This window comes from Felis catus, chromosome B1 (genome assembly GCF_018350175.1).
Source record: "Felis catus isolate Fca126 chromosome B1, F.catus_Fca126_mat1.0, whole genome shotgun sequence".
In the NCBI taxonomy this organism is placed as follows: domain Eukaryota; kingdom Metazoa; phylum Chordata; class Mammalia; order Carnivora; family Felidae; genus Felis; species Felis catus.
The window spans coordinates 54,183,143-54,200,235 of record NC_058371.1 but is presented as its reverse complement, the minus strand read 5'-3'; the positions used below and the strand labels follow the sequence as shown (position 1 = coordinate 54,200,235).

At 34.0% G+C, this 17,093-nt stretch overlaps 1 protein-coding gene across 1 annotated transcript in view; it reads right to left on the bottom strand.

The window, feature by feature from the left end:
- Window positions 1-17,093, bottom strand: part of FBXO8 (F-box protein 8) — a 44,688-nt gene that overhangs the window by 10,587 nt on the left and 17,008 nt on the right. Inside the window, exons 2-3 of the mRNA XM_003984855.5 lie at window positions 14,454-14,790; window positions 11,270-11,396 (exon numbers count right to left, since the gene is read on the bottom strand). Coding sequence (XP_003984904.1) covers window positions 11,270-11,396; window positions 14,454-14,782 — 456 coding nt within the window. The 5' untranslated portion in view covers window positions 14,783-14,790. The remainder of the gene's footprint in view (window positions 1-11,269; window positions 11,397-14,453; window positions 14,791-17,093) is intronic.

The window sequence follows — 17,093 nt, the reverse complement described above, 5'->3', positions numbered from 1 at the left end:
TTTCATTTCTTCTATTACATCGATACCCACGTTTTCTCTCCCCTTTTAATAAAGCCTTACTTATTGATTAAAGTCATTATCCATGGTGTTCTTCAAAAGCCAAACCTACCATACTTATGTTCAGGGTCAGAAATCATACATTTAGGAACAGAGTGAATTCTAAAACACTAGGTATGCAAAGCCAAATGCAAAAGAATCAACTCTTGTTACACACCTAAAACTGACTTAAAAAATTATAAAGTCTTAATTTAAAAAACCAAACACTGACTACTGGTACCGACAGTACTGGCTATTTGCATAGACGCTTGGCAGAAACATCGTGTAGCAGCCTGTATCAATAAAAATAATCATGTATATAGCAAAATTGTGACAAAGTAAGGGGTACCCTTGTATCCTTCAGAACAGCCTAATAAAGAGATTTAGAAAAAGATGGGTTCTAGCTAATTTTGCTCAAATTTGCCTTTGCTCAAATTTGCCATGCCTACTACTTTTCAGGCAATAAATCTGTCCTTACAGCATAATATAATGCTAATATAATTATATAATGGAAATCAAAACGGACACTGCATTTAATTTTTTTAGAGGACTTTATTAGAGGACTTTTAAAATACTGATCCTTAAATTTTAACAATAAATTTTTATAAAACAGAAGAGTTCAATCTAGATTTCTACTTTTTCTTTCAGTAAGAATTGACATAATAATATTCATATATGCATTTTAACCTCAGTGAAACGAGCAATTGAAATGTCATCCTTTTGCATTAAAAGTAATGTAAAAATTGAGACACAAAAACTATTATGGATGGTTATTTTCTGGATAGTAAAAATAATCAGTTCAGAGGGGCAGCCCTCCATAGTTCACATGAAGTCCCCACTGTCTTGCTAGAAAACAGCAACAATGGTTCAGACGACTGCTCTGATATTATTTCTTCTTTTTTACAGTACTTTCAGGATCACTGAAGCAAAATATAAAACCTACTAATTTTTGTTCAATCAGCAGTTGCTTCTCACTCTCCATATTTAATCAGAGTATATGTATTCATTTTACAGTTAAGGGGGAAAAAACCCACAGAGAACTTGAACAGGTGAGATTCATTTGGGGATATATACTGTTCAAGTAATAAATCAACACGGTGCTTTTTAGCTGCAGCAAAATAAATGCAGAAGATTACCTAATGAGCACATTTTAAGACTAGGTATCAATGTTTTTATTGTGTCATTTCACTTCATTTTACCCACTAACTTTTGCAGTGTTTTCTTCTGGAAGTATCCACACCACTCTCCTCTGTTGTAACACTGACCTACCACATGTACTTTAGAAATGTAATGTTATTTCATTTATTCATTATAATTTAGTCTATTTATACATATTATAATCATTATTCCTAATCTAGTTACTAGATTCAAAGACTAAAGTAAAAACTAGGCTCAAGTTGTTAAAGTTGTCCTATATGAAAAGATTATAAGAGTAGTAAATGAAGTTTACCTCTTACTGAGGTGCCTGTAAGTAGGCTATTCACAGAAAGCCTCTGTGTGACTTAGCTATAAATAAGAGGAAAGGAGGTAATGACAACTGGGAAAGAAATGTGAAGATAATTTTGATGTCAGTTTGAAATCTGAACTGCAGATTTGTCTTATCTCTTCCCTAGGAAAAACAGAGCACACATTGTCCATGCTTATGTGGAGGAAGTGATAGACGTGAAGAGAAAATGCTGATATTGCAGCCAATTCCTTACTGAAATTGCTCAGAATAAAAGATTCTAGAGAATAATGAAGAATCATACTATTCATTTTTTTTTTTAAGTATGGAATATGGAATGAAATTGGATTGGATTTCAGCTTCCTGGAACAATTTATGGAGGACTTTTCCATACATCGAAGTGCACAATGTTGATGAACTGCTAAGAATAGTCATATATATACCCTAAATTATTTGCAGCCAAAAGATGTCAAAAGGAAATCTTACATAAAGGAGGGGCAGTTCAAAGAAAATCAAAACAAAAACGGAAAATACTTCTAATGGAGTCCAGGGAAAATGGAGGAGAAATGTAAGACAGATCGTTGTGCTTCTTTTTCATAGGAGAGAAAGCAATGACATCAGACAAGATAACATAAATGGCATTATCTAGGTTTTAAATAACAATTAAAAGTTCCTATTAATTAATTCTAATACACTCAAACAGAAAAAGAATCACACTGAGTTCTAGTAGTCTCCAAAAGTATCACTCTCATGACAGGGATAAGTAAATGAGATGAAGAACATGAAGGTAATTCTTAAATGATAAATAAGTACTAAGAGCTAATATTATTGACAAGTTGCTGGTAGCTGACGTAAGCTTCAGCTTTTGGGAAAAGCCCCTTCTTTCACTAACCTGTTTGTAAATCAGAAAAAGAAAGCATTCTAATCAAAATCTGGAAATAAAACTCTATTAGATTAAGGTGCAATTAATAACAACTCAAACTAATGAGAAAGTGATCCATTTGAATACTAACGTTGGCTAATTTAAATCCCCACTTTATAAAAACTACATGTAAATATTGCATTCGCAGTAATATATGTGTGTATATGTATATATTTAAATGACAAACTCCACTTTGGTAAATAAGAAGCACTTTTCTCATATTACCTAGATTCTCATATGTACATTTATAAATGTATTTTGACGGCTCTGAAACAATTTTGAAATACACATTAAGAAAAACCTCGTATCTTAAGAGTAGACAAGCAGAGAAGCAAGCTGGAATTTAAATGGTAGTTTTATTGCCAGCACATGTGTGTACTTACTCACGTAAGTAAAGTATCTATTCATCACGATATTCAGCCACGACACATGTTTTAATTTAAACATAATTTTGGACACCTGATTATTGTTTAAAATGTCCTAAAAAAACCATTACACTAAGTATCACCACTGGCACAAAAGTTACTGTATATGCAAAAGATTGTTCATCACATACTAGGAAATGATATTAAAGGCAAATGGTATTACCATTTAAAGCTAGGAGACGTTGGTGTGACCAATACATACATTATGAAGGGCCATTACTCAGGTGTCAAATATCTATCTACTAGAATCCAAAAGTTCCAAGAGAGGAAGAACCTCACAGTTTACAGCAGTACTTGCCTCCTGACAGTGTAAGTTGTTATGGTTGTACCTCTAGTATAAATGAAACCTACATTCTGGGAAGCACTTAGAGGCACTAAGTATTTCACATTTAGTATTTCATTTAATATTCACAGTAACACCATGATATACGTAATATTATTGTCCCCATTTTACGTACGGGGAAACTGGAGTGCAGACATTAAATAATTTGCCAATGTCAAAGTCATATAACTAGTAACTGGAGAGATACTTAATAAATATTTTTAAAATGAATGAATCTGTACAAGGCCTCTAGCTGGCTTTCAAAAGAAGCTATAAACTTTTAAGGATTACATAATTAAACTGAAGTTAAAAAAGAAAAGCAGATAACCACCACAAAAACCTATGAGTTGGATCAAAACTCCAGTATACTTTGAAATACCTCACATTGTAAACTCTCAAAAGTCAGAGTCACCAGTACAAATAATAAAAAGCAACAGGCACTATGATTCTATATTTACTTGCTAACAAATGGCCACAAGTGGTTACAATGATCTTATCACTTTTATAATAAAAGCATCTTCAAAAATTTTATGACATGAAAGAAAATGTTATATAACATTAGGAATAAATGTATACTATAGTTTTGGTTCAAACTTTTGCATTTAATGTAGTGTTTCTTTTATACTCCAATATTTCAAAGGATGCTCTACAACTGAAGACATCCAAGAACTGAGGATATATTGTTTTTTAGGTTTCAGATAAAGAATTCATACTGTAGAGTGACATTGGTATTAGCAATTGCTAAATTCAGATAAGACGTGTAGGAGAGACAAACTACTTTGGACATTAAGATTGAGAACTTAGATCTAGAAAGTGTTGCCAAATTTTATTGAAACTGTGGACACATCAAATAACAAAGAACATGGAGGTTATTAAGGTTGTCAGGACATGGTAAGGAAGTAACAGGTAAACAGATTTATCTTTGAAATGTTCTTAAAATATTAACACAATATTGTAAACTTGTCAGGTATATTTATTTAAATTGGCAACAAAAGTAAAATTCAAACAAAGAAAAATTTTTGCTCATTTTAGCTTTGCACATTTTAAAATTTAAGAGTTTGTAGAATGGGTGCTGTGGTACTAAAATATTCTAACTTTATTCTTTCTTCTGGTTTAAAGGTCCTAGATCAATACATTTTCCACTAATTTTTGTTTACTTTGCCCTTAGATAATTCACACTAAATGAGATAACAATATCCCCTGTGATAACTATAGAAAACAAAAGCAAAATGCATCAGGTGGTTTGCCTGATGAATAAACTATAGGATACTCTAGGTCTTAATCTCTCTTTCAATTACATTAAGACAAAAGGGGCTGGGAAATTTATTTCCCTATGAAGCTTCTAAAAGGTTTACCCTGAGTCCATGTAGTTCTATGGAGTGATTCTATAGCACGTACTCCAAGGACTCCTGAAGACAAAGGAATGGGAGGGTAGCCAAGATATGTTATGGTCAGGGCAGGGTATTGACCTGAATGACATAGGATAACGTTACCTTCTTAAATATAACACATGATTGATCAGATTAAAAAGAGATACATTGATACGTACCCATACACATGCCACGTTGCCCGCAAAAAAGTAAATGGCTTCCAGTTCAGTACAACCTGACTAGTCATAATTATCTAGCCAGAGGATAATATTTAGTGTCTGCGAGGCATAGTTTTTCACTTTGACTCTAATGCTAATCAAGGGGAAGGGGTTTTGCCAATCAGCTTGAGTATTTTAGTTGTTTTGGGTAAATCATTCATTCCAATAGAGGAGAAAGCTTTCTAAGCTATATTCAGTGAGGGATGCCTCTCAGTGTCAACTAGCTCCTTTGCTCTGACTAAATTCTCATCAGCAAAATGGGGATAAAATTAATTTGCTAATGAAAATTAGTATTGTTTATTTTTATAAAAAATAATTTGTTCAGGATTGCATATAAAACTCTTAATGAGTCTGGGTGATGATGGCGGTGATGACGATGCAGTGGAATCCTTTGGACTGCAAGCAACAGGAGCCCCAATTCAAAACCGTAAAGGATTTGTTGCCTTGTGTAACAAACAAATTGTAAAGTATTTTGGCTCCACAGTTGTTAGCCTCATGGACCCAATTCTTTCTTCCTAATGTGCTACTAGCACTGTTATTAATAGCCCTCATGGCTGCAAGATGGCTGCTTCCGTTCCCGTCATTATATGCTCACATATTAGTGCCAGAAGTATACACACGGACAGGTATGTACACATACACATAGATACTCCACAGTACTACTTTTTTTTTTGTCTTTTTTTGAAACTTAAAATTTTCTCTGCACATATTTCCTCCAATTTACAGGCCAGAACTGAATTGCATGGATGCCATGAGAGCCAAGGGAAATAAAATTAACATGATGGTTTTGGAATCATCTGTATTCAACTTCGGAGGCTGAAAATGGATCAATCCTTTCAGCTGGTTCAAATTCTTTACCTAGTGAGTAGTCTAAGTGATGTGATTTCAACCTTCCCCACGTAGGGTTAGTGTGATTTTTTTAAAATTACTTTTACAATAGGATATGGCAGGAGAAGGAATTTGAAGACATCTCCTGAGTTCCACTTATATCCTTCTGTTTTCCCCACTTTGTGGGGGAAACTATTTCCCACTGATAATTAGGCTTAAATTACTTCAACCACAGAATAATTACTGATCCGCATTTTTTGGGGGGAAGGGTATCTTCTTTGCTCAGTGGCAGGAGGACCTAAAGTGGCAAGAAGGTCGTCTCAGCAACCAATTTGAATTGTTGTGCCTCTTATCAATACTCTTCCTTTGGGTAAGACTTCTAAACCAGTAGAGCCCAGAAATAAGAGAGGCAGAATAACAAATTTTACAAGTGCCTCACTAGTAAAACTAATGTTGCGGATGCTTGGAGACCTAGCCCAAAGCAATCTCAGTCTTTTCCTTGTCTTTAGAATTTCAGCCACGGTTGCTCAGTCATGATTAACTCTAAGCCAATCATGCAATCCCTTCTATTCTGTTCCTAACTGGTCTAGGAATGTTCCCGTGATTCAGTATGTCCATTAGGAATCAACAGAAGTACACTGAAGGCACCTGAAAGGATAGTTTTCTTCCTAATAAGCGTAAGGAATTTGAAGAGAATTTCTTTGTGCTCTTTGTGGTGAGGATACTTTCATATGAGCATGTTATGTTTTGAGTGGTGGTGGACAACTTTTTATCAAAAGAAGGCAAAAGTAAACACACCTTGAGAGTCCATGATATGATCAGTGTATCATGGAAATAACTCTGGGATAACTGCTCATATCATATATGAATATTTGAATTCAATATGCCTATCAGGTTTGTTGTCCTGCCCTTATTTTCCAAAGTAACATTTTCTTTAACATATTAGATGACAACCAAAATCCAGAAAATAGATAAATCTCTCAATCTTTCAAGACACAATACTCAGTTTTAAGGTTTTTTTTTTTATAATAGTATCATACAAAAGAGAATATAGATTCATAGACTTTCAAAAAGAGAGAGGATTACAAGTAAAATAGGTATCAGATTAACTGTCAGTGAACAAGAGGGCATTTCAATTATTCAAGCTAGGTGTCTATCCGGTTAGGAACACATATTTATTTACACATAGTAAGATTACCGATAATCTATACTAGCATGTACAGAACGAGTCCCCTCAAATGTTATTTTACCAAAAAACCAAACAACAACAAAAAACTCCAAAAGCCACTATGTCAGATAAATTTGAATAATACTGTATACAATAACTTCCTCTTTCATATTCAAACTGTATATAAATATAATAAGGCTCTGAAAAGTTATTCTTTAAATAAGCCAGCTAATCATAACATGTCATTTAGTAGATTGGGGAACTCTTTTGATTATCTATTATCCTGTGGAACAATTATTCCAAAGAATACATTTGGGAAATGCTTATCTGTACATTCTGATGACACCAATTTCTGACAGGGTTTTCTATCCTTAGGAATAAAAATAGTTTTCATCATTGTTGCTATGCTATGAAGTAATGGTAATGAGCATTTTGTTGCTGTATATTAGAGCAAAAACTAAGATTTAACATCTGAGTACACACTTCTGAGTTCCTTTTTATAATGGAGAACTACAATTTCCTGTTTATATTTTAGCTGGACAAACAACAAAAAGAATCATTATCTTTAAAATAAACTGCTTATGCATTTCCCTCTAAAATGTGTACACAGGTCAAATTTAAAATATTTCTTCTCATAATAGACTCTATCTATCCCATATCACTAATAACTATGCATAAAATTGTATGCTTGTGGGCCATCCTTTATGAACACAAAGAAAATGTGCTTGTATAGTTACAAAAAAGACTACTTTTCCCTGACCCCAATGAGAATATAAAAGACTTTTTAAAAACATGCTTACACAAGCAAAAATAAAAACTATAATATCTTGAAATTAAATGTTTGCTAAGAAAATGTCTCATACTAAATGGAGCTCAAGGAATATAGCTAATTGGGGGATAAGAAAAAATTACTTTATTATAATACTGCTAGCAGAATAAAATCAACACACGTAACTTGTACATGCAGGGGGAAAACAGCCTAACATAATGGATGGTTTTCAGCACATTCCTTTACTAGAATGTGGTCACCTGCCACAAAGTACACAAGCTCATGCACAAGATCAAGACTTTACATACAGCTGAGATCACAACGTCATGCAGATAACAGCAGCGTGCTAGATAATCGTACCACAAACTGTGCAGATGTTCTCCCCCACCCCATGAGCCACTGCCAGCAGTTGCTGTGGAGTTTGGTTACCCATATCCGTGACATGAACGATGTCCTTTGGAGAATCTTGTTCCCTGTGGCTGTAAGTATTCTTATTTTTATAATATTTTAATGATGCTTGCTATCAAAATGATAAGTACAGAACTAGAAATTATGGAAAAGTAGAGTTTTTATAACACTGAATAATTACACACATCATATCTCAGGTACTAACAATAAACAACACATATTTAAACATATCATCAAAGCTAATTTACTTCTCAGGCTTAAATGAACCCAAAATAACACATTTCATGACAGTGCTCCAATGAGGGCAGAAAAAAACATCCAGAAAGTACTTTCTCATTTCTAGCACTCAAAAAACTTGGCAAGAATCATTCTAAGACCTGGCTAAAAGTATGACTCATACAGATAATTCTATATAAAAATATCTATTAGGATAACTCTTTGAATTACATGATTCCAATTCTGAAGGCTTGACTCAGATAAACAACCAAGTTGATATTGTGTATATTAGTCAATGAAATAAAGTGAAGATTATAGTCATTAAAATACTTTCCCTCATTTCTCTGTATCTACAAGTATATTTTAATGTCCTTCTTTGTCTATTTACAACCTGGGTGCATTCTGATAAAGATGGGATTCTATTTTGCTATCAGGCAACACATGCTAAGTTACTGATGTTCATAAAAGCATAGAGTCAGAATTCTGGAACCATGAGTCACTCTGAAAGGTTCAGCTCTATGCCTCCTGGCACTATGTGCCCCTTTCAGAATAGTGAATTCAATACTTCTGGAATGCTCCAGGATATCAGGCAAGGGAATGAAGAAAAAGAAAATACAGCCAACTCTCAACAATAATGGAAGGTAGGATGGATAAGTAAAATCTGAAGATCTAAAATCTTATTTTACCTAATAACTTCAATCCCCTCTCTTAGTAAACATTCGACTTAAAAAAAATTTTTTTAAGTTTTGTGAGATAAAAAGAGGTCTTTTAATTTTACCCTATTTCCTCTGCCCACCCCTCCAAACACAGTAGAGGAGGTGTAACAAGAACTCTGTAGTCTGATATATGTAGCTGCAAAGATGGAAACATATTTTGACATCTAGCTTTTCCAATTTAGGTATTTAAAACTATCGATATCATATTCTACTATATGAGGGCCTATCTATGGTTTAATCTTTGCATAAAAATGATGGTTTATAATTTGTTTTAAAAATTGATACTCCTTTAGCAAGGCATGACTACTTACCATAATCAACATCAGCAGTTACATCCAACTTTTCTGACTTTGTAAATCTAAAACTCAGTACTTACCAAGTTATATTTCCCTTAGAATGTAACATTTGCAAGTGATATGAATTGGAGATGACAGTTTTACTCATTATCAGCATAATTCATGACAGGAACCAGAATGCCTTGATAAATTGGACATAAAAGGTTGGCGCTGGTGTTAGCTGCCTTTCGTCATCCTTATGTACTATTCTGCCTCAGTTCTCCAGCAATCATCATTAGATTAAACTTAAGGGATTAATGAAAAATGTGTATCTTATTATAAAGTTCGTCATAAGAACGATTTTAGTTAGCTACAAGTAATGTCTAATTTGAACAAACAAGAATAATGAAGTCTCTGAAACTATGACATTCTTCAAACATGTCAGTATAGAAGAATCTCTCGTACACAGTAGCTATGCCATAGAGCACAATCAAAAAGTGACAGGCTTACTATTGCTATATATTTAGATGGAAGAGAACTTGGATTTGACCAAAAATAAAGTAAAAACATGTATTTTGTGATAAAATGCATCAGAACAAAATTGCAATTAAGGGCCAAGTTACAAAACCTAAATTTATGACAGTTTAGTTTATCCATTCATTTGCCTTCTAAATTAAGAGTCCTCTATTCACTGAAAGTCGAAACAAACAGTAGTGAGAACAAATTTCTTAATTTCAATATTTATATCAGGCTTTATAATACATATGTTTTGTTATATTTGTGGTGCTAAGACATAACTGATAATGTATGCATGGTGTTATATTTTTTACTTGTGTACAAGAAAAATTTAAGAAATCGTTTGTAATAAGTGAAAATCAATTTAATATTAAAAATGTCATTTGCATTGGGGCACCTGGGTGGCTTGGTCGGTTGAGCATCCCATTCTTGATTTTGACTCAGGTCATGATCTCACGGTTTGGTTCATGAGATTGAGTTCTATGTCGGGCTCTGCACTTAGAGCGCGGAGCCTGCTTGGTATTCTCTATCCCCTCTTCTCTCAGCCCCTCCCCTGCTCTCTTTCTCTCTCTCAAAATAAACTTTAAAAACATGTCATTTGTATTATGATAAGCACATTTATAAAATCAGTATTTTTGTCCAATATTAAAATATTGTGCACGGGGGAGAAACATTTTTCTAATTCTAACATAGCAAAAGTTAAGATATTTTTAAAAATATTTTGCTGTGGGGCACCTGGGCAGCTCAGTTGGTTAAGCATCTGACTCGGATTCAGGTCAGGTCATGTTATCATGGTGTCATGGGTTCGAGCCCTGTGTCAGGCTCTGCACTGGCAGCATGACACCTGCTTGGGATTCTCTCTCATTTCCTCTCTCTCTGGCCCTCCTCCACTTGTGCTGTCTCTGCTTCTCTCAAAATAAATAAACTTAAAAAAAATTTTTTTTAAGTGTATAAAAAGTATTTGGCTACATGATTTAAATAGTTCTTAATACCCCTACAAGAGATGAAAAAAAGTTGGTTTTTGAAAATTTAAATTAGTATCACTGCCAGTTATTTTATTCCACAGAAAATAAGTCACCTAGAAGCAGTAGTTCTGAGTGCTGTGTAATTTCCATTATATTTCTTTTTTTTTTTTTAATGTTTATTTACTTTGAGAGAAAGAGGGAGAGTGCCAACATGGGGAGAGGCAGAGAGAGATGGAGAGAGAGAGAACCCCAAGCAGGCTTTGCACTGTCAGTACAGAGCCCAACACGGAGCTCGATCTCACAACTGTTGAGATGATGACCTGAGCTGAAATCAAGAGTCGGATGCTTAACCAACTGAGCGACCTAGGAGCCCCTCCATTACATTTCTAAGAATAAGTCTAATAGACATGTAAACGTTTCTGAGAAAAAAAAATTTCTGAGAATTTGAAATTTTCTAGGATGATAGTAAAATGAAAGTAGGGGAAAAAAATCAGAGAAAGCACTGTTTTCACATTTTGATCATTCTAATATATTATAATAAGAGGTAATTAGTTTCGAATATTCAATGACCTGTTACTTTACTTGCAAGTTTATTATATTATATTGCAGCAAAGCTGAGACAAGGTGGTAATCAAGTTCAACTATTATAAATATTCAAGCTCTCCACTTACCTCCTCTGGGTTGGCATTAAAGGTGAGGCTGCCTTCATCCAACTGCATATACAATTTTCTGAAAGAAAATCCTAGAGGTGGGTTCTTATTATATATGGAACAGTGACCCCATGTGGATTTACACAACCTATAAGATGAAATCAGATGAGAAAACATTACTATACAAGTTAAATATGTATATACACGCTATAAAAGTAACATACAATAAAATTGTAATTTATAGCTCTAATGTTGAAAATGTTAACTTCTGTACTTGTTTGTTTGCCTATAGAGTATGATTGACAAATGCCTTCAATGTGGCAATTCTGATAAAGATTCTGAGTTATAAAGATTAATATTCATGAGTTTTATCTGAAGTTAAATATAACCTATTACTAATAATAGCAATGACAGATATTTATTTATAACATTTACAGAGTGCTTAGTAGATGCCAGGCACTATTTAAAACATTGAAATAGTATTAACTTGCTTAATCTTTACAACAATGCCATGATGTTGGTTTTAAAGATAAAGAAACACAGACACAGTAAGAGATTAAAAAGTTGATTTGAATCCAAGGAGTTTTACTCCAGAGTTAGCAATCTTAATCAAAACAACTAAATAGGATTAAGTTGCTATGTCTCCGTTACAAAGTAAAATTGTGTGGGGGTAAAGATTGCTAGGTAGGGAGAGAACCTTTTTTTTTTTTTTTAACAATACATATAGTGACAGCAGGCAAACTAAACATAGAAATTATAATGCTATAGCTTCAGAACAGACACAGTTGTGTGTGTCATTAAGCTTAGCTGCTTAAGATCCTGCTTCAAAATACTATTTCTTTACTATCACAATAACACATGATTGTTTAAAAATTCTCTGAAACCTAAAATGCAAGTAGTTCATCTCAAAACACACTATTTTTGAGGACTGGGATAGTTGTGTCCAACTCTGTGCAAAGATTAGCTACTAGTTATTTTAAAGCTAAAGTTTTATATAATTACAATGCCCAGACATTCTGGATATATGCCATAGATCATGAAATCTAAATGCATTACTCTAGAGACACACAGAATACTGAAATTCTATTTTAGTGCACTTTTAATGACTATCTCAAAATTATCGGATTTTATATGCTCAAAAACACCTACTTTTAGTAACAGACATTAAAATACTTTCATTTTCTGACATTCAATTGATTTTTGGCTCAAACTTCTTGTCACACACATATAATGTACAAGTTAAAAAGAAAAAGTTACTGTTTCAACCTGTAACATCAAAATTGTGAGGATAGTGGATAAAATATGCAATTTAATATGAGAATAACTTCTTAATGGTCATTTATATCTTTGCATTATTTTTAGCAACCAAACGTAGTCACTGATTCTAAAATAGTGAATTTAGGAACTTCAGAAGATTATCAATATTTTTGCAGCTTCTTTAATCCTCTAGCTTTTGACCTTTATTACTGAGCTATGCAACCGAACCTTTCAATATTAAGTATTCCACACCTCCAAAGTTAAAATAAAATTAAGGTAGCCTTTAATTTAAAATTGAAGCAATTTATCACTAAGAAACAAAAATCCAAGTGTCATAAAAACAGGCATAACAATGTGGTAAGAATAAAGGAAGCACTTCTTCCAGAAAAGAACACCAGATTTAAATCCCAGATGAAGAATACTTTCTGATTGAATTCAGATCAGCTTAGAAATAAGCTTTTTTTTTTTCAAAGTTCATATACAGAATTACAAATTAAGCTTGCTAGGAATACTAAAATGCAGAAAAGAAATTTTAAATAAATAATGAGCCAGTTTTAAAGTATTTTTATTTGTTCTTTTGCCAGTTAGGGAATTAATAACTATAATTTAAACACTACGAATTAATAGAATTTCCTCTTACGTCCACAGTACCTAAACTATAACACGACGATGAGAGAATAAGATGATGCTGATGATTTTTATCTATGTAGAGGCTGAGAAATTATATAATACTGTAATTTTGTAGCATGAGAAAGCCTCAATTAGAAATGCCATTGTTGGTAATGCCTTTTTATTAAAGTTTGACTATTTGGATAATTTATTAATTCTCTCATTAGATTTTCGTTTTCATTTAGAAATTATTTATAGTCACAAAAAGACCTTTGCTTTCAGATATGTTTTACATAATTAAAGTCCCATTAAAAAATGAGACTTAAAAAAAGAAAAAAAGAAAAAAATGAGACGTAAATGAACCTTAGTAAAGAATGCTAGAAAGCTCAATAGCCAATGATTCTTTTAGGTTTGGGTCTTTCACACCCAAGTATATGATGCTATGTAAGGAGTAATGACAGTTCCATAAAACAAATTCTACTCCAAACATTCTTAAATTTATAGGTTAAATTTAAACTGATATAATCACTGCTATAATTTCTATCATCTACCCTCACTTCAGCAAGGAGATTATCTCCTTGCCTTCTACTATCTGACTACTTCATTGATGTAATATTGGTTAGAAAAAAGAAAAAGTAGATGAAACATTTAAAGTTCATGTTAACGAGCACCTATGATAGAGGAAATACGTAAATAAGTAAACACACAATCTTCATACGGGAAGCACAAACTATACCAGGGACGTAAACACTCTAAATTTTGGATTATAAATTCTCACTTAATTTGTAAGTTTTAGATTTTTTAATTTTTAAGGTAATCTCTACATCCACTTACAACCCCGAGATTTTCAAAATTTCTATTTACCCATGGGGTTTTTTTTCTGTAAAAGAAATTTTTTTGTGTTTCTTTTTGACAGTGAGAGAGACAGAGCATGAGCAGGGGAGGGGCAGAGAGAGGGAGACACAGATTCTGAAGCAGGCTCCAGGCTCTGAGCCATCAGCCCAGAGCCCGATGCGGGGCATGCGCTACTGACTGAGCCGGTCGGGCACCCCAACAGCTTGTATTTTTAGATTAAACTGGTCATTTCTGATTTACAATAACTGCCACCTCCTGACTGGTTACTTCTAACTGTAAAATTTTCTTTTAAACTGTCCTTTTCCCACTACCAAACCTGACTGTGATGATAACTCCATGTCTTTCCAGATTTTAATAAAGGGCCAAACTACAAACCAGGTTTAAAAGAAATACTTCATAATGCATATACGTCCATTACAAAGAGAACATGCAAGCACGGTTGTGTTTAGAGACGCCTGAATCAAATATGTCAGGTTGAACTCACCCTTGCCAGAGAAGTTCATCATTTGCAAGGTCCTGCCAAACACATGAAGCTAAGCAGAGGTCAGTCGCATTCAGGTAGGACAAGATGGTAAAGCTTAGCTCGGGGGGCAACATTTCCAAATTAATGAATCCTTCCTGTTCTTTAGATTTCCGTGCCTTCAAGAGGTGATATATATCGATGCCTCCTTGGACCTGTTTCCGATGACTGGTGTTAGAAATGCTGCTGGCAGCCATCCTCCTGCTCTGCTCTCTGCTGAGGTAGCCTTGCTCACTGTAACCTTCGTGCTGTAGCTGCTGGTTTCTGGCCACTCTCCACAGCCCCTGACCCATCTGCAAGCCTGGGAGAAAGCCAGAATGTATTAAGAAGGTTAACTCTGACCCGAAGCACTAATTTACCAGAATTAACCTTCCTCATTAAAGCATGTTAAAAGGAGTAGTAGATTACAAAGAAGAGCTGGAACCTCCTAAGTACAAAACTTCGACAGAGAAAGTTGCAGAAATATTTGATTTGATATCAAATCACCTTTAGCCCAGTTTGCTAGCTGCTTTTAAAGTCCACAGGTGACATAATCATTTTTCACATGGTGAGATTTAAAAGTTACTGATGTCCTAAAGACTCTTACAAATTATAATTATGTGGACTTATGGGCCAGTATTAAATGCAGCTCTGATCAGAGCACAGGACTTTAGTTAAAAGGCCTCTAGACCCTGCTTTTTATCACAACTCGGGCTAAGCTAAGCTAGCCCCTTTTAACCAAACTCCCAGATGCATAACAGCTGTGAAACAGGCTTTTCCTTTAATTCTTGCCAGTCTACACTTAAGTTGTAGACTGTAATAAAATGTAACATAGGCCCTGAAGTCTAATTCAGAAACCTTATAAATTAGACACCTAGAACTCCGTGATAAATAGCTTAGTAATGACTATTTGGTTTTGTTGTTTCTTTAAATAAAAATCAGAATTTAAACTGATTTTCCAGTTCTTCTCCAGACAGACCCATGGATTCCTCAGAGGCACCTGGAAAAAGGTAGGAGAAGAAGAAGATGTGCCCCGGGCCTCCCCTACCTTCACTTGACCTCCAAACCAGAGCGGCTCTACATTTATCTGTTAGAAATATTGGACTGCCGCTATACAAATATTAGGAAACTACTGGCCTAGGCTTCCTATTTGATCTTGGCTTTAAAATAAGTAACTTCTCCCAGGCTAATAAATTTATTGAGAAAAATGAAATCAGGAAGAGCTTTTAACTAACACAGATATTCCATGATCTCTTTTCCAAAATATTCTTGTTTTACAAACCCAAGTTGACTGCTAATATATGTGTATGTGCATGCAATTTAAAAATTGGGAGAAAAAACTATTTTTCATATAAAGTCATTAAAGTAACTTTCATAGCATCATGTAACCTTAAAATAGTTTTAATGAGCTGTTTACAATGAGAATTAACAGAAAAAGAAAGAAAGAAAAACACCATGGGTGAATAGAAATTTTGAAAATTCTTAGGAATTTGAAAATTGAATAGAACTTCAAAGAATGTCAAAGATATTTTTTCAGGATTTAAAGAGGCATGATCCACATTTATGTTTACTGAGTTATTGGCTATTATTTAGATAATGGACACTGTAATAGGTTACTCATTGATCAAAACAGAAAAACAGTCCAGGATAATTTTTCACTCTTCCTCCTTACAGTTGACTGCTTGCAACCCCAACAGCTTAAGGTATAAAGGAATGAGGGGTACAAAGAGAAGGAACATATTAATAATTTTCAAACGTGGGGAGATTTATTTACAAAGAAACCACAAAAAATAATCTTTTATCCCCATAACACATACGACAATAACGGTTGGTGATTAGAATATAATAATTAAATTAGTATTTTTTTAAATTTTTTTTTTTTTTTTTACATTTACTTATTTTTTGAGAGACATAGAGAGACAGGGCACAGGTTGGGGAGGGGCAGAGAGAGAAGGAGACACAGAGTCCAAAGCAGGCTCCAGGCTCCGCCGTCAGTACAGAGCCTGATGCGGGGCTTGAACCCACAAACCGCAAGACCATGACCTGAGCCGAAGTTGGACACCCAACCGAGTCACCCACGCACCCCAAATTTGTATTTTTTATATAGGCTCTTAAGAGATTGAACAGACAAGCTCCAGAGCTGCAGAAAATATTTACAAAACACTTATCTAACAAAGTACTGGTATACAAAGAACTTTAAAGTCAACAATAAGAAAACAGCCCATGTAAAAATTTGCAAAAAATCTCAACAGATACCTCACCAAAAAAAAGATATATAGATAGCAAATAAGCACATAAAAAGACACTCCACATGTTATTCTACAATCTCAAACCAAAACAATGAGATAGTAAATACCATACATATTAGAATACTTGAAATCCAAAACACTGACAACACCAAATGCAGGCAAAGATGTGGGAATGCAAAATGAGACAGTCACTTTGGCAGTTTCTTACAAAACATGCTTTTACCATATGACCCAGCATTTGTGATCCTTGGTATTCACCCAAATATGTTGAAAATTTCTGTACACATAAAAACCTTCACACAAATGTCTATAACATCTGTACTCACAATTATCAAAACTTGTAAGCAACCAAGGTGAGTGCATAAACTGTGGTACA